The 25,786-nt window shown below is 34.4% G+C and overlaps 1 protein-coding gene across 6 annotated transcripts in view; it reads right to left on the reverse strand.

The window, feature by feature from the left end:
* Positions 1-309: 309 nt before the first annotated feature.
* Tgi (Tondu-domain-containing Growth Inhibitor) overlaps positions 310-25,786 on the reverse strand; it is a 92,424-nt gene continuing 66,947 nt past the window's right edge. For all 6 annotated transcript variants that reach the window (XM_067786749.1, XM_067786748.1, XM_067786746.1 and 3 more), the window contains 2 exons: positions 13,690-14,283; positions 310-13,617 (listed from right to left, as the gene is read on the reverse strand). In XM_067786749.1, the coding sequence (XP_067642850.1) occupies positions 12,551-13,617; positions 13,690-14,283 (1,661 nt within the window). In that variant the 3' untranslated portion in view covers positions 310-12,550. The remainder of the gene's footprint in view (positions 13,618-13,689; positions 14,284-25,786) is intronic.

Below are 25,786 nucleotides of genomic sequence, written 5' to 3' on the forward strand. Positions count from 1 at the left end.
GGAAATTTAATTATTTCATTAAATAGAATTTTGATTCGATTAAGTTTCTGTGTGAAAACGGTATAATAAAATTTGTGTTTAATACTATATACAAACACACATCAAATTGGCAATTTATACCATTTGGGCAATTTATTACGCAATTTATCATATAATAAATTGCCAATTTAAAAAAAAATTGCGTAATAAATTGTTTCAAACCGCAAATGCAACCTTGTAAAGTCTGTTTGTTGAATAGATTTAAACGTCAGCTACGCATGGCTCAATTATATGGTTGGCTTATCTCATCGGCTGATTTTATTTGTTTCATTTTACTGGACTAGGGATTGTCAAAAGAAGATGGCAAACTCAAAATGCAACCAAAATATTGAACACATTTTCTTACAACACACAAAAATTTCAAAGTTTTACGTTTTCATTCCATTTCATTCGCCTAATACCAACAGGCACATTTTGACAGTCTGAACAAAGGTATGCTGTTGCTGTAAGAGATGAGGCAACCAGACCAAATTACTATTGTGTAATATGTATGAACACCACTCAATTTAAATCGAAATTGCCTCAATTTATTTTTCTGTTTGAACATAGCACAATTTTAAGTTTCACGTTGTTGCCTCGTTTAAATTTTATGTAATTTTCTCCAATTTGTTTTTGTTTTTTTTTATTATTTTTTTCCGTATTTTTATATTTTTATTCCTCTTTTTAGTTAATTTCGAAACACGTTTCACACATACTCTTTCCCAAAACGTTAAAATGCCTACACCAGTGACGCGATTCACTAACTTTTGTCGATTGTTAAAATCGAGATTTCAAACCGTAGTTAGTTATTGGGTTGGGTTCCGCGACAAACTATACGCCACAACACAAATGCCATTTGCTTAAAAAAAATCACAAACTTAACTTCAAAATAATATATGTAATTTGGGTATTGAAGTCAGTCAATAAATTTTACCAATCTTCTCGGCAGTTTAACCACATCAACAAAGACCACGATAAATTCCTAAGGGTACGCTTACACAGCCACCAATAAACCGAAAAATTGAACACGTGCGAATTTATCGGCAGTGAAAAACGACAACGGCCGACAGAAATACGGTGATCGGTTGAAACTTACACACACTCGTCTAAATACATATGTTTATTTTTATCGGACGATTACGACCGGCATCGGTCGATCAAAATCGGTGGCTATGTAAGGGTACTCCAAATGTCAAAATCGACAACGATAATAGCTGGGTTCATTTTGTCGAGTTTTGTGGTTGACAAAAGTTAGTGAATAGCAGTATTGTTAAAATTATTGGCTAACTAAGTTACCGATGTCAAATTTTGTTAAAAAAAAGTTATTGAATAGCAGAACAGGCCTCAGATTACAATTCAAAAGTCTTAAAATCCCTATTGTGTAAAGATGGAATCTTAATCACTTTTAATTAGAAACGAGAAATTGGGTAACAATGGTAATATTTAAGTTTCTGGGGTTTCGCTAGCATCTTGTTGGAAGAAGTTTTACATACGTTTATATCACTTTTTCCGAAATCAAATCTCTTGGCATTTTCAAAGATCCCGTGAACCCGTGATTGTCATTTTCAAATCCCGAAACCCCGGGATTGCAAAAGATCTTCGGGATTCGATGCCATAATTTCTACACAAACTCTCAATATATATCGGCATGCTTGTACGCATAGCTTGAAAATAAATTAAGTTAGTGGGAAGTGCAATTAATATAAAACAAAAAAGTGATGCATTGAATTGGCATCTCTCTTATTAAGCCAACTAATGATAGGTTAGGTTATACTATGTACAAACACACACCAAATTGGCAATTTATACCATTAAAAAAAAATTGCGTAAAAAATTGTTTCAAACTGCAAATGCAACCTTGTAAAGTCTGTTTATTGAGTAGATTTAAACGTCAGTTACGCATGGCTCAACTATATGGTTGGCTTATCTCATCGGCTGATTTTATTTGTTTCATTTTACTGGAGTAGGGATTGTCAAAAGAAGATGGCAAACTCAAAATACAACCAAAATATTGAACACATTTTCGTACAAAACATACAAATTTCAAAGTTTTATGTTTTCATTCTATTCCATTCGCCTAATACCAACACGCACATTTTGTCAGTCTGAACAAAGGTATGTTGTTGCTGTAGAGATGAGCCAACCAGCTATCAAATTACTATTGTGTAAGCTAAATTGAGTTGTATGAACAGCACTCAATTTAAATCGAAATTGCTTCAACTTATTTGTCAGTTTGAACATAGTATTAGGTCCGGGTACATCGAATCAAAAGGGGTAGAAAAATGCCAACCGTGATTTCGACATGAGCTAGGGCGCTTTTGAAAAAAAATCTGAGATATGCCGTTCTTCAAGGGAACTTTGAGATAGGTCGTTCTTTAAACGAATTATGAGTTAGGTTGATATTCCACTCAGCCGTCGTTATGAATTGATTCGTATTTCGGTATAAAATTTATGGACTTAATTAAATTTTAAAATTGTATATTTAAAATTTTTTTAATTTCTTTTTTAATTTTATATTTAAACTTTTTTATTTAATTTTAGATTTAAGTATTAAAAAATTTTTATTTTATATAAGTTTTTATTGAGTAAACTGCATATTTATTTATGCAAATACAAACATTTGTTAAATTAATTAGGTAAGTATTAAATATATATGAGTATGTTTACTCTGTCGGAAAAATCAACAACAAAGGACTTGTTTTTATATATATGTATACATATATAGTATTTACATATACATATATTTATTAATGCAATTTTTTTTACTTTTAACCTTTTTTATATATATTAATGTTAGTATTATTTGCATTAATTCTTCTCTTTTATTAAATTGTTCACAAAAAGTTTCATTCAATGAGATCTTTGTACAGTTATTTTCTCTGGGCTATGTCTATGCTTTTATTATTATTATTTTTTATTTTTAATACTATTTAGAAATCGCTACAACTCTCAAAAATTATTTTAATCTTAATTTTTTACTGCCTGAATTAACAAAACATAATAGGCTGGTATACTTCTTTTAAAGTAATTTTAAACTACCCTAATGTATGCAATAATTTTAGCCAACTTAATTTATCAAAGTGCCTATTTGCATAAAAACGCAATTTATTAGATTTGTTTAACGCTTCGCTTGCTCACTTATGAAGCTTAGTTGCCAGTTTTAAAGAAAATTAATGCTCGTACATACTTCTATTTGAAATTGTAGTGAAGAGGTGTACTGCTTGGCCATCAATTCTTTATACTGCTATATAATTTCATATTCGACACTATACAAAACACGAGATAGTCTGCGCACTTTTTCTAAAAATTAGCAAAAAGTAGTAGAAAGTGTAAAATAGTAGTAGATAATGTAAAATAATAGTAGAGGGTGCAAAACTGTAGTTGGCATCATAAAATAGTAGTACCATGTGTATGCAATTTCTTGAGAGCTGTGTATTTCCGTGTGAAATTCACAACTAGAATTTTCTTGAGCCATTCGAGCGCCTTTTTTTAATTTTTGCTTTTCTTTAAACATGGATACTAAGCTTAAGCCAAATCTTACATCTTTTATGCTGGAGAATTTGCCATGATAATGGTAGTCTTTATTTATATTTTGTTGTATTATTCCTTTCCAGCAATTTGGCCTTTATATTTCACAAAATAGGTAGTAGAAAAGATACTTGTTTCTAGTAAGATTGAAATATTATTGGGAATTCTCAAACAGTTGGCGCTATCAAACAAAGTTAAAAAAATCCAAATAGTTTTTTAAAACTTTTCGAAATTTTTTTTGGCATTAAAATTTATAGCTTATTTACATTCGTGTTGAAAATTCAATGAATCATGTATATCAGGGTGGGTCAAATTTATTGTTGAATCCGAATTTGACATTTATTTTCATGTATTTTATTTGTGAGAGCCGCTATTCGGATTGGGATATAAAATTTTCTAACAAAATTAGATAGGTTCGAAATTCATTTTAGAACTATCGTCCCATGGACAATATTACTCAATATGACCCATAGATTCAGAAACTGGATGTGCACCTGAAGTTTTTTCCCCATACAATTTGACCTGCCCTAATGTACATACATATGAAAATTTTAAACCAAAAATTAAACAATAAAAAAAAATTCAAAATTGTTTTCAGAATTTTCCAAAATTTGTCGAACGTGTTATGTCTTCTGCAATTTTTATTGTGGGATTGATAAAATTTTTTGTTTAGTTCAAAAATCTTTCGAAAACTCAAAACGTTTTAAGGAACTTCATAAACTTTTAAGCTGTATAGTTTTATTTTATAGCAAAAAAATTGTATCAAATTTCAAAATTATTGTCAGATTTTTCACAAACTTTTTAATACATATATGACACTACTTTATTTTCGTGTATGTTTTCTTCAATTTTATGTCGCACTCCCTCCTAATACGGCTTCAGTACTGGTGTAAGTGTGTAAGCTATATTCCAAAAATTTAACGAAATATAAAGTTATTGAAAACGTTAAAAAAATAGTTAAATTGTGTTTATTTTATCAAAATAATATTTTTCTAGCGTTGGAATTGACGAATTTCATACCACATTTCCCCAATGGTGAATTACCTACCCGCGATTTGATGCCTTACTGTTTCCCAATATTCGTTCTGTTGGCGGTTCTCTTTAAGGGCCAGTTAAACTTCGTTAACCCTAACGCCATAGTTGTAACCATATTTTTACTTATCAATATCAAATGGTCCGTTATTGGTGCCTTAACCTAAAAATCGTGAAAATTTCATAAAAATGAAGAAAACGCAAAAAGTTACAAACATATACCACAAAAAATAAGTCTCTTAGTCAAAACGTATCCAAAACAATAAATAAAATCTACAAAAAGTTAACAAATTCTCCAACTCAAATATGGATATGGATATGGCGAAAAACCAATTGGTTGGCTATGATATGGTTATGGCTGGCACCATTAATCGATTACATTGATTTCCATAAGGTTGGTTTGATCAGTTGTTTTATCTGGTTATGGATAAGTCACCATTAATTGGCCCTTTATTACACGTTCTCTGATTTCGATAGGTTTTTCTGACATTCGATTGTTTTTTCTTAATTTTTTCAGACAAATCAAAATTTTGTTTTTAGTTTGAAAATTGTGTGCTTAGATCAAAGAGGATAGATATATAAGAGACGTCCATCGGTTACTCGGATCTGTTCGGAAATTTTTGATCGCTGAAACAATTTTTACTCGATTTTAAGCGAGACATAGTCGACCCGTTGTCTTCGCACCTTGTCCTCAATTTTACAGCCAGGTGTGGGGAAACAAAAATTGACTGAGTGAAACAAAGTCAAAATGAAAATAATAAAGTCAAAATGTGAAAAATTGTGTAAATTGGTAAAATAAAGTGTTAAGTTGTGTTAAAAATGTTTAATATTTTAATAATAGCCGTGTTTTTTAACACGCGTCAATCCGTTTACGCTTAAACTTTATATGGACCGCAAAGCGACAAACTTTAAATACACCTGAAATTGCTGCGCATAAATTTTGTCCTACTAATTTTCAATATCAGGTGTAACTGAAATATTGTCTTTGTTTCACCTTCTACACTAATTCTATGTATTCTATGTGTGTCCACAATTCATCGCAACTGATTCAGCTATATGTTATACCCTATGGCCATCAGAGCGTTGTTCTTCGCTTTTCGGTACACCCTGTTGATGTAGCTAGTTGTTTAACCACAGACGCTAGATGGGTCTCCTAAGCATTATCTAAGCGATAATCGTTTTTTTTCAGGCGAAAACGTATACGGACGCGTGTAAAAAAAAAACACGCGACTATGAGGATGTGATGTCAACATTTGATATGTTGATGTGAATATATGATGTCACATCACACCATTGATGATGTTTAGTCCTCTCGACATCTATAGGCAAATTGAATTGAGGAATTTAACAGAATTCTTGTGTTTGGCAGAGGAATTTAACAGAATTCTGGTGCATGGCAGAGGAATTTAACAGAATTCTGGTGCATGGCAGAGGAATTTAACAGAATTCTGGTGCGTGGCAGAGGAATTTAACAGATTTGCAATTTTCCAGAGGAATAACAGAATTCTTGTGTTTGGCAGAGGAATTTAACAGAATTCTGGTGCGTGGCAGAAGAATTTAACAGAATTCTGGTGCATGGCAGAGGACTTTAACAGAATTCTGGTGCGTGGCAGAGGAATTTAACAGCATTCTGGTGCGTGGCAGAGGAATTTAACAGCATTCTGGTGCGTGGCAGAGGAATTTAACATGTTTTGGCATTCATGTTGGTGCTGTGTGCGGCTCTGTTGGGTGGGTGTTGTGGCTTGTGATGGATGATATTATATTCGTGATTCGTGTTTCGTGTATTCGTGTGCTAGGATATATTTTCGATTATAATTTCAAAGTAAAAAACACAGAGCACAGAGCATCTCCACCACCCACCCACCTACCACACAACAACTTAAATTTTACTTTTTTTCGGAAACACGACTAATAATTGTATTGAGTGCAGTGAAGTGGTTAAAAAGTGTAGAAAACTACAAAGTGAAGTGAAGTGAAGTTTGTACAAAGACATTGTGTGTGGCATGTGGCATACGTATATACATATGTAATTATGTGTGTCATAATGGCTTTTGCATACCAAGTGGTTTGTGTTGTGAGTGCTAACAGTGATAACATTGATAACAAAATAAGTATACTTTTATCAATAAATTGAACTTGTGATTTTAAATGCAGTTCACTTATATATAAATGTATATGAATTTTGAAAACAACATTGTAAAAAAGTTTGTTGTGAGTGGAATTTAAATTGAACAGACATAACTGTTCAGTAAAGAAAGTCCAGTTAATCCTCTCATGAGTTGGAAAAACTGGCGCCAAATAAGGCTTTTCGCCTGCAATTTCAAAAAGACTTTGCAGTGTAAAGACGCTTTTTGTAAACCTACGATTCTAATTAAAAAGATATTCGTGCGAATTAAAATCTCGAATAATTTAAATAATGCCATTATTTAGGAAATGTGGCGTTATCGGTTATGGTAACAGTATGACGTCGATTCCGGGCGTTCGGTTTTTCGCGGTACCGTCGAATCCTGAGCTTGCTTCCAAATGGAAAGACAATCTCAGGATTCAAGCGTTCCGCAAAAGAAACGCGTTCGTGTGCGCGCTTCATTTTACTGAGGAAGCTGTAGGCTCTAAACGCCTGAAGGAAAATGCAGTTCCAACGCTACATCCGGGTAAGTATCAATTTTTTATAGTGCAATGTGATGTGTAGTGCTGGTGATATGTATGTACATATATACATATGTGTAAAGATAGTCGGCAAACATGTTTTATAATAAAGTTATACTTTTAAAAAGTGGGGGATAATTGTTTGCAGACAGGTGTACATATATTTATATATATGCAAATCGTGTGATTGATGTTTGTGTGGTTTGTGCATTTTGTTCTATGGCATTAACGAGGGCTGCAACAAATGTTTGGTGCCATGGAATAAAGTGATTGAATGTGTAAAAAAAATATGTTGCAATCAACGTTTTGGATATGTTACATACATATGTGTCAAGTTCGTCGGCAAATGGTTTTGATGTTGACATAATTCAATGCCGACAGGTGTACATATACATATGTATATGAAAATTGTTTCATTGGAGTTGCAAGTGCGTGTGTGCATTTTGTTTTATGGCATCAACGAGGGTTACAACTAAAGTTTGGTGCCATGGAACAAAGTTATTGAATGTGATTGTTTTTTATTTAATTTTTATTTTTGATATTTTAATATTTATTATTTATGGGAGGTTCCATGAGAAAGTGAACCTTCTTACAAAAATATTCAATCAACCCAAAACTAATAAATTTAATAATTAAATTAATTTTCACTACCTTCTTTTGCTCTTAAAGTAAAGTGCTGATTTAAGGATTTAATTTAGGTTGAAATGGCTTGTTTTAAAGAAGCTATCAAACGATTTCTAATTTTTAAGAAAAATAATAAATTATATACTTTTTATTTTCAATATTTTACAATACATATTTTTTATTTATTTTTATTTTTTATTTAATTTTTATTTTTTATTTAATTTTTATTTTTTATTTTTTATTTAATTTTTATTTTGAATATTTTACAATACATATTTTTTATTTAATTTATAATTTTTATTTTCAATATTTTACAATACATATTTTTTATTTATTTTTATTTTTAATTTTATTTTTTATTTAATTTTTATTTTGAATATTTTACAATACATAAATTTTATTTAATTTATAATTTTTATTTTCAATATTTTACAATACACATACAATATATCTATCCTCTTTGGTATTGCGAGACATAGTCGGCCAGTCGTCTTCACACCTTGCCCTCAATTTGACAGCCAGGTGTGGGGAAATAAAAATTGACTGAGTGGAAGTTGAGTTAAAGTTGAGAGTGGCTGCAACTTCTGCAAAATGTAAAAGGAGTCAAAGCAAAGTAAAAATGAAAACAATAATAAAGTGAAAAAGTGAAAAATTTTGTAAATTGGTAAAATAAGGTGTTAATTGTGTCAAAATGTTTAATATTTCAATAATATGTATGGTGAGTGCAGTGAAGTGGTTAAAAAGTGTGGAAAACTAAGTAAAGTGAAATTTGTACAAAGACATTGTGGTGCAAACTATGTATAACGCAACGAGTCATTTTTTCTCGTGTGAACCAAAACTCCTATCAAATAAATGCATTCATTCAGTTCAGTGAGTGACAGTAAACTTGAATGTCTTTATGAAATTTTTGGTATTATAAAGTCGTGACGGTGAATGTGAGTGACTGCGGCGCAAAGTGTCACGGCGTCATACATAATCTGGCCCTTGGTGTGGCATGTGGCATACGTATGAAAAATGCAGTTCATTTATATATAAATGTATATGAATTTTGCTAACAACATTGTAAAAAGGTTTGTTGTGAGTGGAATTTCAATTGAACTGACATAACTGTTCCGTAAAGAAAGTCCAGTTAATCCTCTCATGAGTTGGATAAACTGGTGCCAAATAAGGCTTTTCGCCTTCAATTTCAAAAAGAAAGTGAAAAGGCTCTTTTTGTAAACTTACGCTTTTAATTAAAAAGATATTCGTGCGATCTAAAATTCTAATCTAATTATAATAATGCCATTATTTAGAAAATGTGGTGTTAGCGGTTGCGGTAGCATTATGCTTTCAACCCCGAGCGTTCGGTTCTTCGCGGTACCGTCGAATCATGTGCTCGCTTCCAAATGGAAAGAGAATCTCAGGATTCAGGCGTTCCGAAAAACAACCGCGTTCGTGTGCTCGCGCAATTTTCAGGAGGAAGCTGTAGGCACTTTACGCCTGAAGGATAATGCAGTTCCAACGCTGCATCTTGGTAAGTATAAATTTTTTTATAGTGCAATGTGATATTTAGTGATAGTGATATGTACATATATACATATGTGTAAAGATAGTCGGCAAACAAATTTTATAATAAATATTTTATATTTGAAAAAGTGGGGTAAAGGGGGGATGGTTAATTGTTTGCCTACAGGTGTACATATATATGTATATATGCAAATTGTGTGATTGGTGTTTGTCTGGTTTGTGCATTTTGTTCTATGGCATTAACGAGGGCTGCAACAAATGTTTGGTGACATGGAACAAAGTGATTGAATATGTGAAAAAAATATGTTGCAATCAGTGTTTTTGATATGTATATATCGTACATTTACTTCAATAGTGTCATAACTAAAAAAAAACGTCTTTTGAGTTAATAACATATAAACGTACCCAATATCATGATCTGTTGTATAAAAAAATATTTGTGATCAGTTAAAAATTTACCACGTGCTATAAAAATTAAAATGTGCCTTTACTTGCCACTTAAAATCTTTGAATGGCTCAACTGGAAAATTGTTTTTTTTTGAGTTATGACACTATTGAAGTAAATAAGCGACATGTACATATGCGCAAATTGTTTCATTGAAGTTGCAAGTGCGTGTTCGCATTTTTTTCTATGGCATCAACGAGGGCAACGAGGGTTGCAACTAAAGTTTGGTGCCATGGAACAGATTGATTGAATGTTTGAAAAAATATGTATGAATGCATAAGTGATGTTAGGACGATGAAATTAGATTATTTTTTTGTATATTATTGAAAAGCTTTAATAACTGTTGGTATCATTTTGCAACTTGGAAGAAGTTTGGTTATTGATATTATATCAAGATATAAGCTTCTTGCTTGGTTATTTAATATTTAATTTTTAATATTAAAAGTTGATTACAATTGATAAAATTATTTTCAATGAATGATATTTCTAAATTAATTAATAAAAATAGGCTTTATTTGACCAATATGTGCTTTAGTGCAATTTCTTTTTTTATTATCAAAGAAAAGTATGAAAAGATATTTCAAATAATTTACATAGTTATTTACTTCAGTTTGTTTGCGTTTGGTTTTTCAAATATTTATTTTTATTTATAAATTATTATTCAACTTTATAATATGTCAATTTTTATTTTTTATTTAATTTTTACTTTCAATATTTTAATATTTATTATTTAATTATTTTCAATGTTTTAATATATTAATATTTATTATTTAATTTTTATATAATCTTTATTTTATATAAGCTAATTTTTGGTTAACGATTTACTAGGTGTATATAATTGGTTTTTTCCATGGGGCAATTTTTTGCCGTTTTGTGTAAAAATACTACACCAGTTTACAAATACAATGATTTGCTAGGTGTAGATAATTAGTTTTTTCCATGGGGTAATTCCTTCTTTTTGTTAATCTTTAAGGATATGATTGTGCACCAAAGCACACCTTTTATGGAAGTGCAAAGACGTCTCGGGTCTGCTGCGTGCGGGGCTGCACAGCTGAGGATGGTGTGCCACTTAATGCATTCACCGCACAGGAAGTCCGCAGAAACACTTGGGCGTTGGCATGTAACATGTCAATTATTGAAGCTAAAAATTATAAAAATATTTTTGTTTGCGATAAGCATTTTATGGATAAGCACTAACTTGGTAAATCAATCAAGTTCGATGGTTATCCAAGAATTTTTCTTACCACTACCACAACCACCACCCCCACGACTACCACTGCCACTACAACTACCACTGCCACTACAACTTCGATAGTTCAGAAAGCTGGACCATCAAAGCGAACAAAAAATATTGATTTGACCCTAGAGGAATTCGTAGTATATGGCGACTTAGTGGAAAAACGCAAACGCCTCGACGTCCGTCATGTCGAGGAAGGACTAAACACCCACTCAGAGGACGACATAATCAATGAGCGGGAGTCCTTTGCCTGGAGGGAGAGAGAGTATCAACGGATAGACCAAGGGCGTCGAAAGGATATTGATGAGCTCAACTCCACCATCAATAATGTCGTCGAAATCATATAAATTTTTGAAAGACGACCTGGACTTCCGCTTGCCAAGCCAGAGTACCTTATTAAGAGACCGACCAATATGGTATGTTCGTCCAGGCATTGATGAGAAAGTTATTGACAATTTAAGGTCAATGGTTAGCTCAATGTCTGGCACCCAACTCATATGCGAAATCATGTGGGATGAGGTGACAATCAAAAAAGACTTTACATATAACAACACCGTTGATGTCATAGACGGCTATGTTGACATGGGAGGATCCTGTCGACAAAACGAGGTTGGTGATAAATGTCTATTTTTCATGATAAAGGGAATTTGTAGTAATTGGAAGTACATAATGTCCTATTATGTATCACGAAGTGGAGCATCGTGATCTGCTTACGTCGCTATGGAGGAATATCGACGCAGCTCGTGAAATAGGGCTCGACGTTATGGTAGCTATATGCGACCAAGGGTCCCAAAACGTCGGTGCTTTCAATAAGCTTGGCATTAGCGAATCGAAAACTACACTAAATTACAAGGGCAAGGACTAACTAAATATTTTTTTATTTATTCAATTGTTACCAAATATTTTATTTAATTCAATTTTTCAATTTATTAATACTTCATGGTTAATATACATACAGTTTATGCAAATTAACGTTTTATGAATATGCAATGGATTTGAATTTGCATTTATTTTCTTAACATTTTAATTTATTAACAAAAGGGGGTGGGATATTTCATAAATGTATGATTAATTTACATACATTTCATGTAAGGGCATATTTTGGGTATATGAATAGGTTTTTGTTTGTAAAGAAATAAGCAAAATTTCTGCAATTTGCTGCAAATAGGTACACAAAAACTCAAAATCTGCAAAGAGCTCAAGTTGCTCAAGTAAATATGGATACTCATTTCATTTTGGCGTATTTCCCCACATTCATAATGGCCGCCGAGAAAATACACCACAAATGAATAAAATGAAATACGAATATAAATGGGCAAGTACTGGCCGACTATGTCTCAGCAAATATTCGTTGCTTCGTTCGAGCGAGCAAATTCGCTACTTTTTCTCGATTGACGTCTCTTAATATATCTATCCTCTTTGATATAACACATTATATAATTTTACTCTCTATCTCTCTCTCACTCTTCATTTATGTAATCTTCTCTTTTCCTACGTCGCCGAATTCTTATATTTCACTTGCGCACTTCTTTATTCTCCTGCAACTTTTTCCAGGTATCACCGAGCGCCTTTGCAAAGTGATCATCCACAGAGGCGTTTACCTCGGTAATGCATGTGGGCGACGAGGTTGAGGTGGGAGATGCCGGTGGTGTATTTGCCGACGACGACATGCCTGGTTCGGTTTTAATGCGCATAATTGCTGGCATAATTGGAGGCGGTGATGCTGCTGGCGCTGCCGCTGATGATGGTGGCGTAGATGAAGAGGATGATACCACAGTAAGCGACGACGCTGCTGTAAAGTTTGGTGATTGTAATGGTGTAACAGTTGGAGAGCGTGGATTATTGGTTGAATGTACTTCAAGTGATGTTTGGCTGCGTAGCGATGCCGCTGCGGGGAATGCTGAAGATGTTGCTGATGGTTGTGATGTTGCCGGTGTGTGCGCTGATAGCGGTGGTGGTGGTGATTTAGTTGTGAAACCACCAGCGGTGGAGGCATGCATGTTTAGTGCTTGTGGTGCTGGCAGCGGTGGCGGTGTATTGCTGCGGTGTGTAATAGACAAAGCAAGCGGTTGCTGCTGAGGTGGTGGTAAGGCAGCGCTCACATGTTCCAAGTGATGCGGCGAATGTGCTTCAGCTTTAACGACAGAATGTTGACCCGCTGCTGCAAAAATAGCAGCAGATGAGAGTAAAACAGATGCTGGTTTTGGTGAGACGAGCGATTGCGATGTTGCGCCTGCAGTACCGATTGATGTGTGATAGGGTGGTAGAGCACTTGGTGCTGGTGGCACGTGTGCAATCATTGCTTGCGTTTGCGTTTGTACGGCACTAGTAGATTCCAACTGCGATGATTCTGAGGTAAGACAAGCAGCCGATGAAGACAGCGCTACTGATGGCGGCGGCGGTGTTGGCGTTGGTGTATTCATGCCTGCTGCTGTTGTTGTCATAGCGATAGCGCTTGGTTGCGGCGATAGTGTTGTTGGATTGTGGCCTGGCGATTTTTTACCAAAGAGTACCGCATAATCAGGACCTAGCGACCGGCGGAAGTGCTCATCGATTACCGTTTCACACATTGATATGGACTCTGCGCGAAAGAAAAAAATTAGATTTTTTTATATAGCCTATATAATGTGCGTGTATACGCTTGTATACTCACCAGTGCTGCCATTATCATTTTCGCGATTTGCTAGCATTTCGCGCTCACTGCCGCCGCGTTCCCTCTTCGATGGCGCCTGCGTTATAACGCTGGGTCGCGCAAGCGCTGTGGCATACGTTGAACCCGGTAATGGTGCGCGATATGGTGGCGGTGGTGAGGAGCGAGGTTTTAGCGTCGAGGATGTTACCGACATATCAATGGGGCTTTCCATGCCACCTTGTTGCTGTTGTTGGTGATACGCCGCCACTACAGCGGCAGCTGATGAATTTGACGGCGGTGGTGTTGGACGATTCGTGGATTCACAAAGCGGACGCATGGCAGCGGCCGCCATCATAATTGACATTGGTGGCGGCACACCGCTGTGCATAGTGCCAGCCGTAACATGATGATGCGCGCTCACAGGTGATGGCAGCCCGGGAGCGCATACAACTGGTGGCAATTGTGGTGGTGGTGGTGTGCCAGCAGGCGAGAGGTTGCTTGATGCTGAAGCAGTGCCAGCATTGGCGCTGCCCATTACAGGATATTCACCAGCGCGCGAACGACGTTCACGACGCCAGCGTGCTGTGGGCAGTTCTTTTGAAGACAGACGCGCCTCTGGGAAGAGAGTAAGAAAAAATAAAACATAAAATTACATTAATATGCTTTGGTATGTATGTATGTTTGCTTAAAATTATTAAGGTCGCAGTACATTAATATCAAATTCATATGTACATTGGGTGTGCGCGGTTTGCGTTTGAAAAATTATGAGTAAGTGTATGGGGGCGTTCAGAATTCCATTTACATACATATGTATTGCATATTTCTAAAAATTCTAAACCTCAATATTTCGGCCGGACTGCATGCAAATAAGATAAGATGAGTCAGCAAGAGTACATGTTAAAAGTATATATAAGATTTACTAGAGTTGGGCAGCATTTACTCTCAGGAAAAATAAATAAAATAAATGTAAGGCGGGATAACCTCCGAAGAGATTTTAGGTCCCCCAGCGGGTTAAGGGGTCAGAATATACCCGCGGTAGGTATGCTTGACTAAAATACCAGATTCAAGGGGCTGTGTAGCGCAACCCTTCAGGTTGCCAGCGCAATATATACGTTTCTCCAAAATCAATTGTCAACTTCACCTATCCGCGGCGAATCCTGTTTCACTAATAGACGAGGCTCTGGCGATCCCAAGCTCCTCATGGAACTTGGGGGTGGGGAGGAAGGGATGGCCTGAAGGTTTAATGTGGCCATATAAATCGCTCCCGAGATGGTCGGGCTAGCACCTTAATGGTGCTTTTTTACCGGAGCGTACCGGATCTGTATCCGGCAAAGGACCATCACATCAATAACACTCCCCAAAGCCTTCGGGGAGCAACCTTATAGCCACAACAACAACAACAACAAGAGATTTTAGGCTGATCTTCTCTTCAAATTTGCGTCGTTCTCCTTTTTTAATTTTTCCTACAAATTGGCGGATGGGACCTACTTGTTTTATGCCGACTCCGAGCGGCATCTGCTAGGCAGATGAGTTTTCACTGAGAGCTTTTCATGGCAGAAATACGCTCGGAGTGCTTGCCAAACACTGCCGAGGGGCGAAGCGACCACGCTCAAAAAAATGTTCTTCCAATTGAAAAACTTTGTTTCTGAAATTTTGATGCTGCTTTGCCCGGGGTGTGAGCCCAGGATCTTTGGTGTGGTAGCGGAGCATTCTACCATTACACCACATAAAAACATTTACCTTCCAATTTTAGTAGTCTGACAAGGGTTACCAGAGAAATTCTCGATTTCTAGTCTACTCGTGTAGTAAAGTCGAAAGGAACACTTCTATAATAAAATAATTTGGACATAAATATGTAACTCATCCATCCTCTACCTGCTCACCATCTATCTGGCTTACCTACAAGTGTGTTACTTTATCTACACTTATGAAATTGTTGCACAGAAAATTAGTACTGCTAAATTTCAGTATGCATTACTCAGTTGCAACTGAAATGTGTCTCTCCATTTTATCTCTACGTTATTTTCCATTTCTATGATTGAAAAGTGTGGGAGGCCCCTATTCATCGCAACCGATTCAGCTATATGTTATAAACTATGACCAACAGAGGTGCGTGTCTCCGCTATTCAGAACAACCCGTTTTGTAGCGAGTAATTTGTTATGAGCGTTTTTTACCCACAAATGTAGATTTGTATACATGTAAAAATTATTACGCTAAATTATTTCCACTATTCTTTATATTAAATCACTTTATTGTTTGCCGTCCGCAAATTTCGACACAAAAGTCGGAAATTCCCCAATGGTGTTTTAAATTAACTTCCTGCTGCAGCTGGGATCTTGAACGTTGGATCCTTGGTGTGGTAGACACGCTACCACCACACCACGGCGGGCGCCAGTAGTACATTGCAGAAGATACATCTTTCCTTTTGGAGAAATCCATTTCTCTCTTAAAAATTCATTCTTTAGGTAGCAGCTTATATGTATACGAAAACCGATATAGCAAATCGTTTTATTCAAGTTTTTTACCAAGTAATTGTCATCGAGGTACCTATGAAAGGGGTTTCAGATAAGGCAGATTGTTAAATTCTCGACCATCTTGTTAGACGATCTGTACCAGTGCAGAGCGAGCTTTGTACTCAAACAAAACAAACCTGCGCATCCCTGAAGATAAAGAGTTCATTCCGTAGATGCCTCACAGCTTCCATAAGGCCTAAACATAAGCACAATTAGAGATAAAGATCCATCTGCGAATGTTAAATATAGATTCGTCTTGAGTAATGCACTGCTACCTAGAGCTTCATTTTGCTCTCATTCGCTTGACAGTACCTCCTCTAAGCTCAGTATTCTCAGGAAGTCCAGAATGGTATTCGGTCTTCAGGGGCGTACTTGTTTATTATACTACTTCATCGATCTGAGTATCCTTTTCATAATAGCATCGAATTCGAATGATGAGGGGCCAGCTGTAACATGAGAACAGCAATTAACTGTACACTCAGAGAAAAAATCGTTCTAAAACGAACGAAACAAGTTCAAAATTAACAACATCCGTTGACAAAAGTCTCTTAAGTACGTTTTTTCTTAACTCGTGACCGCTGGGCTTGTTTTAAGAACAGTTTTTCAAAGCACACCGTTCGTATTTTATGATCACTTTGGTATTAATTTGTGAACCTTCTGTGCTCATTTCAAGCACTACTTGGGCTTGATTTAAGATTTTTCGTTCTCACGCTTCGAGAACGATTTGTGGTCGATTTAACAGTTTTCGGTATCAATTCAAGAACGCTTTGTGCTTGATCATTGGTGGGAGTGGGAAGGTACCATTTATTTATATTTTTTTTTATTATTAAATAATTTTTTCGTCATTAATAAAAAATACTAATAACAAAAAAATTATTATTACATTCCAAAAGATTTGAAAAAAACGTATGCATTTTTTTCGTTTATTTCTCTTGGTGAGAAATTCTTCTTATTTGATGGTGCAATCTGAATATATATTTAAAACATTGCATAAAAAGATTGAGAATTACCTGCGCATATGTGAATGGAACTCAACAAAAAATAAGAGCTAAAAAAATAGAATATAAAAAATTGTTTTAAACAACTTCAAAGTTTGATGGTGATCGAACTTGCGTCACATGATCGCAATCGCAACATCATAGCCGCTGGGCCACTACAACTGCTTGATAGCTTGTGCCAAATGCTGTATTTAACATTGTAGTACATCATATTTTAAGACCAGCCGTTCTCTTTTCAAGAAAATGGTGTCAGTTCAAGAACAAGGTTGTTGTTTTAAGAACAGGTCGGTCGTTTTTCAAGAACAAAAAAGTAAGAACATGAAAAGCTTGAATTGAGTCCGGTGGTGTTGGATTTTAGAACGGCGTTTTTCTCTGAGTGTACCAGAAAAGGGGCTGTCAGCGCAATTTATAGCTTCTTCAATCTAATTGTCAACCTCCCATGGCGACTCTAAACTCTTCATGGAGCTAAGAGGTGGGGGGCGGTATGGCCTAGAAGGTTCAATGTATTCATATCGATAACACTCCAAAACCTAGGGGAAGTGTCTTTATCACTACAGCAACAACAACAACGCATGTATACTAATATTTCGTAACTACATATATATCTTTTACGTTCCCAAACGTAAACGTAGCTAGTGAGGGCGGAAATAAACTGGCATAAAGGTGTGTGCATTTTATCGAATGCCGTAAGACTTTCAAAAAAATGCAACGTGACCTTAACATATTGTAACGAATTTAGTGAAATTCCGCTTATTCCAAACCTTCTGCTAACATTCGAATCGCTAAACTGTTGAATAAATAACTCCAATATTCAATAATGCAAAATGGTCTTGATTAGACTACTTTGAGAGTACTACAACTCTTACTTCACAACTAATTGCGTGTTTAAATCAAACTGACTACTGATTCCTCAGCTTACGCTGCTTTTATACTCTCGGTTACCTCGTTCGCTAATTTCAACTAATGTCTAGTAATTTCTCGAACTTCATGCTTGGTTACCAGCCATATACAGGTATACTTGTGAGTACTATTTCGGATGATGATTACATGGGTTTTAACGTATATCTCCGTTGCCTTTTCCCCGCAATCGCGTACAATTGGGGAATTTGTTGATGTTCCAGCAGGGTTAATAATTTATGTGTATTGAAACTATTATCCTTTGTCAAATTTCGCAGCGAGACAAACCGATTTTAGCGCTGTGCCATCTTTAGTGCCATTCTGATGCGTTTATACTCGTTCAACACCTCCTCACGTACTTACGAACTATAAACACAAGAAAAACGGATCAGAATGAAAAACTGCACTGAAGATGGCACAATGCCGAAACTGGTTTGTCTCCAAGATAAATTAGACAGTGCACCACTGGCCTTCACACGACGATTGACACAACAGTAATTTTTATTTTTATTTAACAATGCCTTTGAAATTGTATGCGAATTTTTAATGCCCAACTCTGGCTCATACCTATTTAATACATATATCTTAATATTTCACATGCCACATAAGTATGAGTCTATTCATTGAAAATTCATCACATGCCTTCGAAACACGTCAACTCCACAACGACAATTTCAAGCAACAATAAAACAACACCAACAACGTCAATGACTTCGATTTTGGCTTTGGCTTTAGCGTTGATCCATTGGTCGCTGCCAATCAGACATGTTCGCGCATATTTGATAAATAACTCTGAACATTGCAACACTCTAAGCCAACGAGGCATGAAAATAAAATTAGTAAACTAACAAACCAACAACAATATTTATGGCAACTTGAACGCATTTCCAGTTTGTTGTCTAGCTCCGCTGTGGGCGTTATGATTCACGATCTTCCATGTGAAATTTCCATATATGGTTGGCAGTTGTAGAGAAATGTCATAGATAGTAGAGATGGTGAAATACTTATGTATTAATTGAAGCGTAGAGGTTTCTTATGCGATAGCGGCTGAGCGAATTTGGAACGGAATCTTCAACTACTTATTGTAACGAAATTAGTGAAATTCCCCTTATTCCAAACCTTCTGCTAACGTTGGAATCGCTAAACTGTTGAATAAATAACTCAAATATTCAATAATGCAAAATGGTCTTTATTAGACTACTTTGAGAGTACTTCACAATAACACTTATACTTCACAACCAATAGCGTGCGTAAATCAGACTGCTTAGTCATGCCTCAGCTTGCGCTGCTTTTATACTCTCGGTTGTAGGGTTATATTTATATTCAACTTTAAATGTACCTACTTTAAATAAATTGAATTTTTTTGTTCTTGTTAATTTTTATTTTTCAATTGTAAAATATTTTCTTTCAAAAATATTCATTCGGTCGAAATATTTAAAAACGTTTTGTAACATACTTTTAGGAGCGGTTAAATAAAAATATTTTATAAAAATAAATACTGATTTATATATTAAATACCACATTGGCGATCTAGCCAGCCAAACATTAAAACCGTCCTTCAAAAACAACGAATCAAATTTTAATTCTTGTATGCTGTATGAAATTATAACGCCACCAGTTGATGTTCAGCAAAAATCGATTTATTCTCTTCCTAGTTATATATTATGCGAGTGGAAACCATATTGACTTCCGAAAACGATACCATAGTTCTGTTTACTATATCCAACTTATTACGTTTTTATCAGCAAATTCTTAAACAAATTGTTAAAGGTGGTGCACTTGAACAAACTTTAATTGATTTACAAAAGACCAGTGAAGAGATTTATTTAAATTCACTTTCAAATAAAGTGCGTAACATCTTGCAACGTCCAGCTCTAACTCGCTAAAAGTTTTGTAATTCGTACCTTTAAACTAGTGTGAAGTGTCCTCACTACTCGAAGAATTATCTGAAAAACAAGTTGAAAATATATACCAAATATATCGTGAACATCACAAGAGCCCTCTCTAACGCGTATTTGACGTAGACGTGGTGGTCCAAAAACTAGATTCACTTCTATAAAATTTGTTTATTTTCAACTGCACGACGTCGTCTTCGTCGTATTTTTGGATTGTCATTATTTCAGACGTTACCGCTGCATCATTAACATCAGCCTTTCAATCAAACATTGCAAGAGCAACAACAACAAAAGCTACAAATACAAAACAATTAAAGCCATTGCACAATACATTGTCTAAATTCATCAATCAATTTTAAAACCATTGCGACAAATATTTGGTGAGCTGTATCTAGTATTAATATTATTTATATGTATCTGTATATGTATCAAAATAGATTAATAATTTGGGTTTTGTAAACGCTCCTTTCCGGACATTTTTATTTCTTCCTATAATATAATTTTTGTAGTTATTTCTATTAACAATGTTTCATTCACCATCAAATAATATACGTACATCTACACCACGAAATCAAGTAAACGATTCACTTATTGATTTGGATAATGAAAGTTATCAAAATGATTTACCAAATCCATATGTGAATCAAAATAATGAAATTTTTGCTACATCGGTAAAACTTCCCCAATTCTGGACTAATTGCCCTGAAGCATGGTTCATCCATGCTGAAATGCAATTTAGTCGAAAGAACATTACTCAGGAAGGGACAAAATATGAATATGTCATAACTGCACTTCCACAGGATGTAATTATGACAATTCTTGATTTTATTCAAAATCCTCCTGAAAATGACAAATTTTCTGCATTAAAGAAAATTTTAATTGAACGGCACTGATTAAGTGAGAATGCCAAATTAGATCGAGTGTTATCCGATTCAGAAATGGGATATCGTAAACCTTCTGAGTTTTATCGGTCTCTAGTGCTACTCTATGGAAACAATTTTAGCAAAGAAATTCTTAAAAAGCTTTGGATAAGGAAGTTGCCCAAAAATTTAAGTATTATTCTTACTAGTTCGAATTTGAATGAAATAAGTGAATTAGTTAAATTAGCCGATAATATTTGGGAAGTTTATAATAAAAATGAAATAGCCTCAGTTAATAATTTTCCAAATTCTAAAAGCGAAAATGCAATTATTTCAAATTTGGTTCAAACAACTAACATGATGTGCAAAAATTTTGAAAAATTGTCATTAGAGATCAGTGAAATTAAAAATCAGATGAGTCAAAATTATTCAAGGTCCCGATCTTTTAGTAGGAATCGTTTTAGAAGTCCTTCTAGATATCGATCAAAGTCTCGTGACAACCCAAATTGGCTCTGTAGGTATCATTATAAGTTTGGTAATCAGGCTTTGAAGTGCGAACAACCATGCGCTTTAAAAATAATAGTTCGTCAAACTAAAGTTATCCGTTGTTACGGCGACAAACAACGGACATTTAGACACCTTTACACGTCGCTTATTTATTTTTGATAAAACAAACAAACTTAATTTTTTAATAGATAGTGGAGCAGAAATTTCAGTGCTTCCGGTTTCAAAATCTTCAAGTTCGAAAAAGTCATCAGATATTATTTTAACTGCAGCTAACGGTTCAACGACTTCGACATACGGTAAAAAACTTTTAAATATTAATTTAGGACTGCGTCGCGAATTTCCATTCACGTTTTTAATAGCGGATATAGCTAAACCAATTATCGGTGCTGATTTTTTGTGTAAATATGGTCTCTTAGTTGATGTTAAACGCAAATGCTTAGTAGATCCGATAACAAGTCTTTCAGTTAACACAATTTCATGTGTTTGTAATGTTTCGCTACCAAAAGTTTTCGCTGTTGATAATAAATTTACAAAGTTACTAAAAGAATTTCCTTCTTTATTTTCTGAACCAGATTATTCACAACCAGTTAGACATACAACAGTTCACAGATTAGTCACTGAAGGAAATTTGCCATTTTCTAAACCCAGACGTTTAGACCCCATTAAATTCAAAGTAGCTAAAACTGAATTCGATTTTTTAGTAAAGACAGGGATATGTAGACCTTCTAATTCAGCAGTAGCATCTCCTTTACATCTTGTACCCAAGAAGGAGTTAAATGACTGGCGTCCTTGTGGAGATTTTAGAAGATTAAATGTCGTAACAGTTCCTGATCGTTATCCTTTGCCCCATGTTCATGACTTCAACATGAATCTAAGAAATAAGAAAATATTTTCAAAATTAGATTTGGTAAGAGCTTATCACCAAATTCCAATGGCAGAAGAAGATATATATAAAACTGCAATCACTACGCCTTTTGGCATGTTTGAATTTGTACGAATGCCTTTCGGGCTTAGGAACTCCGCGCAAACTTTTCAACGATTTATTAATGAAGTAGTTAATGATTTAGACTTTGTTTTTACATATATTGATGATCTCTTAGTGGCAAGCGAAAATGAGGAACAACATTTCAAAAATCTTCGCGTACTATTTCAGCGCCTAACGGAGTACGGTTTAAATATAAAACCAAGTAAATGTACTTTTGGCGTAACAAATGTTGACTTTTTAGGACATAATATTTCTGAAACGGGAATTAGACCCTCAGAAGAAAAAGTTTTAGCCATTCGAAATTTTGATCGTCCAAAATCTATTAAGCAGGCACAAAAATTTATTGGTATGGTTAATTATTACCATCGATATATACCAAAATTAGCAGAGTTTACGACAGTTATCTATGATTTAATTAATAGAACAAATAAGAAGCGAGACAAGATTTTAATTTGGGACGATACATCTAATAAAGCTTTCGAATGCATTAAAGAAAAGTTTGCATCTGCGATATTGTTAAATCATTTTAACAAAGATGCAAAACTTTCTTTAAATGTAGATGCATCCAATACGGCAATAGGTGGTGTCATACATCAAACGTTTAATAATAAGTCAGAACCACTTGCATTCTTTTCAAAGAAATTGTCTCCATCCGAAATTAAATATAGTGCATTTGATCGGGAACTATTAGCTATTTATTTGAACATTAAACATTTTCGTTACCTTCTAGAAGGACGTGAATTTACAGTTTTCACAGATCACAAGCCTCTTGTATTTGCTTTAAATTCAAAAACAGAACGCAGTCCAAGACAGACTAGACATATGGAATTCATTGCTCAGTTTACGAATGACATTAGGTATATTAAAGGACAAGAAAATGTTGTAGCTGATACATTATCTCGTGCGTTTGAAGTAGAAGCGATTAATAATTCGGAAATTAATTTAAAAATTTTACAAAGTGAACAACAACAAGACAGTGAATTAAGCAAACTTACCTCAGAGCAAACATTTTTAAATTTGAAACTAATAAAAATTCTTGTTCTTAACTTTAATATATGGTGCGAAGTGTCAGGAGAAAATCCTAGGCCTTTCATTCCAAACAATTTAAGAAAAATAATATTTGATATGTTACATGGGATTTCACAACCTGGTAGTAGAGCTACACGTCGTTTGATAGTTAAGAAATATTTTTGGCCTAAAATGAATAAAGATATTAATACTTGGTCTAAAGCAGGGATGCACCTTAACGTTAAGCTAATCGTTTATCAAAAAATTTCCACCGTTTCCGTTGAAACACTTCGAAATATTATCGATAAAGAAATTATCAAAATAAATTGTATCTCGTTTTTAACTGAAACGAAAAGCTTTCGTTAACGTTAAAAACGTTAACAAAAACGTGATACTTTATGTTTGAATTGTGCTGGCAATGCTATAGCAATGGTGAAGCCGTAAGGTGGCAACAACGAGCGCACATACACACACAAACTCTATGTAATTTGTTTGTGTAATTCGTTGGTGGTAATGTCAAAAATACTTTGAGAAATGTTCGTACTGTCAAAATTCATGAGAAAAGTTGCAATCAGCTTGGCTAATGCTTTCACCTTTAATGACTCCGCCATCAATCAGCTTTGCCAGCATAGTTTGAAATTAATAATCAACATAAACGATTTGATTTCGTTTTGATATGGCAGAAAACGAAACGAAATCATTTCGTTAATTTGACGATCTTAACGTTAATAAACGAAACGAAATGACTTCGTTTCGTTTATTAACGTTGATTATCGTAACGAAATGATATCGTTTCGTTGGTTAAGCATGCCTGGTCTAAAGAATGTATAAGTTGTCAAACATCGAAAGTACATCGTCATACAAAATCTCCAGTTATGAAAATTCCAATTCCAAAATCTAGATTTAAACACATTCACTTAGATATTGTTGGACCCTTACCTGTTTCAAAAGGATATCGTTACATATTAACTATAATTGATAGATTTACACGTTGGCCAGAGGCATTCGCACTAAGAGATATTTCTGCAGTTACGGTTGTAAATAAATTTTTTAAAGAATATATTTCACGTTTTGGAGTTCCATTAGAAATAACAACAGATCAGGGATCTCAATTTACTTCAAACTTGTTTTCAGAATTAACGAAACTTCTTGGAAGTCATCAAATAACAACTTCTCCTTATCATCCCCAAGCTAATGGAATGATAGAACGTTTTCATAGACAGCTTAAATCTTCAAAAAAGGCTAGGAATGGATCCAGAGATTGGTATGAAGAGTTACCAATAGTACTTATGGGTTTGCGATCGATTTTTAAAGAAGATATTTCAGCAACACCGGCTGAAATGGTTTATGGACAAAATTTAAGATTACCTGGTGAATTATTTGTTTCAACTACAGAGAATATAACTTCAACGGATGTTTTAAGTAGTTTGCGTGAACATTTTAAAAATTTTAAATCAAATTTGGAACATCATCAAAATTCTAGTGGTATTTTTGTTCCAAAAGATTTAAAAGATTGTCATTTTGTTTTTGTACGTGTAATAAACAAACATTCCTTGCAACATCCGTATGAAGGTCCTTATAGAGTTATTGAAAAAGATATACAATGAAATTAAATCTATTCCTATTGATCGTTTAAAACCAGCAATGATTGATAAAATACAGATACCTAACACAAAAACAAAAAAGAAAGTTACTTTTAATTTATTTAACATTAAATCTCCGGAAGGGGGAGTATTGTAGGGTTATATTTATATTCAACTTTAAATGTACCTACTTTAAATAAATTGAATTTTTTTGTTCTTGTTAATTTTTATTTTTCAATTGTAAAATATTTTCTTTCAAAAATATTCATTCGGTTGAAATATTTAAAAACGTTTTGTAACATACTTTTAGGAGCGGTTAAATAAAAATATTTTATAAAAATAAATAGTGCTTATTATTAAATAGTGATTTATATATTAAATACCACATCGGTTTCCTCGTTCACCCATTTCTCCTAAGGTCTAGTAATTTCGTGAACTTCATGCTTGGTTACCAGCCATATACATGTATATTTGTAGTTTGTAGCCATGTCCGTGTGTATATGTGAATACTACTTCGGCTGATGGTGACATGCGTTTGTGAGTATCTCTCCGCTGCCTTTTATGTGTGTGTGTACATGATGATTGATTTGTTTACGTACATACGAGTGGCTGCTTAGTATCGGCTTAGTGATGCTAGCATCACAAAGTGATGCTAATATTCGTCACAATATCTTAGGCTGAAAGGTGCAAAACGAAGTTGCATTGAAATTGACCGAAAGATTTCGTTATAGTTTTATGAAATTCCAGATATAATGAACACGCACTATTCATATATTTGAATTCAATTATATTTGTTCAATATCAATTCAAAAACAATATAAAAATTTTCACATCAAAAATAAGATGAAATATAAAAACTTGAAACTCGATT

Source organism: Eurosta solidaginis, chromosome 5 (genome assembly GCF_040869045.1).
Source record: "Eurosta solidaginis isolate ZX-2024a chromosome 5, ASM4086904v1, whole genome shotgun sequence".
In the NCBI taxonomy this organism is placed as follows: Eukaryota; Metazoa; Arthropoda; class Insecta; order Diptera; family Tephritidae; genus Eurosta; species Eurosta solidaginis.